General features: G+C 44.8%; 1 protein-coding gene across 1 annotated transcript in view; it reads right to left on the reverse strand.

Moving 5' to 3' along the window:
• Window positions 1-2,808, reverse strand: part of LOC100538662 (protein spire homolog 1-like) — a 15,824-nt gene extending 13,016 nt beyond the window's left edge. Inside the window, 5 exon segments of the mRNA XM_019618938.2 lie at window positions 86-151; window positions 430-555; window positions 1,289-1,453; window positions 1,909-1,940; window positions 2,435-2,808. Coding sequence (XP_019474483.1) covers window positions 86-151; window positions 430-555; window positions 1,289-1,453; window positions 1,909-1,940; window positions 2,435-2,681 — 636 coding nt within the window. The 5' untranslated portion in view covers window positions 2,682-2,808.
• Window positions 2,809-3,791: the final 983 nt, after the last annotated feature.

A 3,791-nucleotide genomic window follows, 5' to 3' on the forward strand; every position in this document is an offset into this window, starting at 1 on the left:
AACAAAGGAGTCACTAGGAAGCCTCAGAGAGCAAGGGTAGACAAACAAGCCCAACCTCCTCTAACGAAGGAATTAAATCCCTTACCCACTGTTTTTCCTTCTTCTGCATGTGAGTTTCCAGCAAATCTTCCTCATCCATTTTTTTTAGACTCTAAAAGGGAGCACAAGAGGTCATCACATTGAGCTGTCCAGTGCTTTCCCATTTATACAGTATAAATTATTAATGATGACTTGAAAAGCTTAGAGGCCCCAACACCCAAACATTCACAATTTACAATAAAATGCTAGCGTGATGCAGAGAAATGTTTCATATTATGAAAACAGACCATCAGCTAGGTTACTCCATTTCTAATGCAATGGGAAGATTATAACTAGATCAAATTTATGGAGGTAGAAGGCATAGTAGATAAGGGGTGATGCCAAATATACCTCTTTGGAGGTCTGGATGATGGACACAAGCTTCTGAAGTTCAATAAATTCAGTAAAAAGACTCTTGCAGGTCATTTTGTAATGACTAGTAGCCTCAGAAGGCATGGACAGGTGATGCTCACAGGCCTGAAAGAAGCGGAACTGTTTACAAGAAATCTTGAAATAAAAACACATGAAGGTTGAAGAAAGCAACATTCTTTTTTTCCCCTCAATCTGTGGTTAAAAATCATTTTTCTCATTGGTCCTTTGTATCTTTTTGTTTATTTTATTGTAGATGCAGAGGAGCAAAGAAGCAAAATGCCAAATCTTATATTTACAATAACTTCATTAGTTGTGTGATTTATATATCCTGATCTCCACAAGCTGTGCTTTGAAATAAGTACCTGGAAGGGAAAGCTTCCAAACCACAACAAAACACAGCAGGTGGAGTCACTTGTCATCTCGTTTTCCCCCTTGGCACCCCACCCTGCTTAGACCAGGGCTCAGGCAGTTTCTTGTTTTCTTAAATTATGGCTGAGAGAGTTTGAGCTGCGACATTCAAATTATTATGGACAAGTGACTTATTTCAATATCTGTAGTCTTCTAGGTATTGAATACTACTGTTGGAGACGACACACTGAAGAACCCTGTAGACATAGCTGTGAGAGCCATGTTCAGACTTCCTCCTTAGTTTCTTTTCCATAGACATTTGAGCACACCTTAGATGTTTTAAGCCTTCCACCTCTGACAGAAAAGCCACACCTTCCCCCCATCCAACAAACTGCCCAGCTACTCCCCAGAAACAGTCTGTCATCCTGGTTAACAGCATGATTAGCCATCAGCTTCTCTAAAGCAGCTTATGTTTTAAGAAGAAGAAAACCTTGATAACATCCTGCAGGGTGACTGTTGGCTTCATTCCCTCATCATCCAGTTTCAACATGAGGCAGAGCAGTTTATCCAGCGGATCACTCAGTTCTCGCTCAACTTGGCTGTCAATTCCCCAGTCCAAGGCTTCATAGATCACCACTCCCAGGTACTCCAGCAGCTGCAGACAGAAGCCAAGGAAGCAGTACAACACCACAGCCTTCACTTCCCTATTGCTGCTGCCCCACAGGGCTGAGCACATCTCTCAGGATGAGAAGGACTCAAAAAGCAACTGACTGCTCTTCAAGTAGCCTGGAACACTCCCCAGTGAGCTATGTTAAGCTTTTAAATGGCTTATCTAGCAACTCTAAATGATGTTACCAGGACAAAAAGCCTATGCACTATTCCACAGTAGCAGCACTGGTGCACGCTGTTTGTTTCCCAGTCCCATAGTCTTACTGGAGCTCACTCCTAACATCTTATTTCATTTTTCAGATTACAGGGGACAGTCACACACATAGTACCCAGTAAATGTAAATAAAGTTTTAGGCAGCTAGATGCCTGCGTCTCCCATACTAGCTTTCTACATGGCAGGATTACATCTGCTCATATACAAAAGCGAAGACACAGGCTTACCTTGTCCTCTGACTGCTGAATGCTGCCAGCATCTGAAAGGGAAACAAGAGGAGATAGGGCAGAATGATAACTGCACAGCCATTGATCAACAGTTTTTAGATAAACAGGTTTGTTTTTCAAGAATCCTGCCAAGCAATGCAAGATATCCTTTATTTACTGTGACTATTAGCCCCAATTTAAGTACCGCTGGTTAGTTTCTTTTCTTTGTTAGTACATATCTAATCACAAGGAAGGCAATGGATCTTCGTCTTCATTCTTTACTACCCACTCTTGTCCCTGCAGAATCAGCCTAGCAATGAACTCCACAGTCAGAAAAATTTTATCAGAAAAATTGGCAGGCTTATCTGCATTACATCTTATGTATACACCTTTAGAATAAAGTATAGACAGAAGAGCAGCCTACACAGTGAGAACAACCTGTGCATACAAAGAAGGGGAAAAATAAAAAGTTTTTGTCTGCTTTGTCCCTAAATTTCAACGAATTACAGAAACAACCCCTGGCATCCACAGCTACTTATGCTCTTACCAGACTTATGATACACCCGGAAGGAAACAGTGCCATCAGCATGAAGAAAGATGCTCCCAGGACCTTTTACGAATACAGAATGGAGTGATGGGTACAGCCCTTGGGCTAATTCTTTCATTCTGCAGCAGCACTGAAAGCAAATAGCCCAGGCTTGCTCTTCGCTTATAGGGTGCCCAAAGCACCTCAGAATCTCAGCTAGAGAGACCTTTGCAGCCCTCTGCTCACAGCATGGAGACTCTATGTTCATTTTTACAACTCTTTACTAGACTAGGAAGCTTAACAGCCTTGTTCCCAGGATAAGAGAATGCTCAGGGAGCAGCCTTTTATCAGTTCTGACTCAAGGTTTGTTCCCTCATACACTCTGCTCCACACAGGTGTGAACGCTAATGCCAATTTTACTCTAGCTTTTTAAAGGGACATCACTTAAATTTGCATTTGCACAAACCTCTTTGAAGGAAAAACAGGAAGCATTTAACAAATTGGATTATAAAATAATGAGATGGGGCAAAATTTGTACTCAGTTTAATGTAGTTGTCTACAGCAATGCTAGTAGGTGAGTGAACGTTTATCTTTGACTGAAGTGTGAGGAAATAACGATAGGACAAGGGGGAATGGTTTTAAACTGAGACAGGGGAGGTTTAGGTTAGATATTAGGAGGAAGTTTTTCACACAGAGGGTGGTGACACACTGGAACAGGTTGCCCAAGGAGGCTGTGGATGCCCCATCCCAGGCTGGATGTGGCTCTGGGCAGCCTGGTCTGGTGACTGGCGACCCTGCACATAGCAGGGGGGTTGAAACGACATGATCATTGTGGTCCTTTTCAATCCAGGCCATTCTATGATTCTACAAAATGTCTTGAGGTGCGGCCTCATCAGTGTTGCATACAAAGAGGCCATCACCTCCCTGCTGCTGCTGGCTGCACAACTCCTGATACACGCCAGGAGTGCAGCTGGCCTTGGCCATCTGGGCACACTGCTGGCTGACATTCAGCTGGTTGTCAGCTAACACCTCCAAATCCTTTTCTGCAGCACAGCGTTCCAACCACTCTCCCCCAAGCCTTCAGCCTTTAGTTTGGCACTGGGAAGTGGACCAGGGACTTGGGCTGGGACCAGGCACCCGAGCGCACACTCGGTCCCTCTTCCCCGCCACAAATGCCGACTGCTGCTCACGTGAAACACACGTGTTTTGTGTTGTGGGATCTGGGCATCGCGTGATGACAGGGGACAGCCACAGGACTTGAGTCACCGGCTGACGGGCTGCCGCCGCAGCGCATCGCGAGGCCCATCAGCTGCGGCACCCACCTCTCCGAGCAGCCCAAACAGCAACGCTCGATACGCGCGAGGAACGCCGGGGGGGA

The sequence above is a fragment of the Meleagris gallopavo genome, chromosome 1 (genome assembly GCF_000146605.3).
Source record: "Meleagris gallopavo isolate NT-WF06-2002-E0010 breed Aviagen turkey brand Nicholas breeding stock chromosome 1, Turkey_5.1, whole genome shotgun sequence".
NCBI classification, from domain to species: Eukaryota; Metazoa; Chordata; class Aves; order Galliformes; family Phasianidae; genus Meleagris; species Meleagris gallopavo.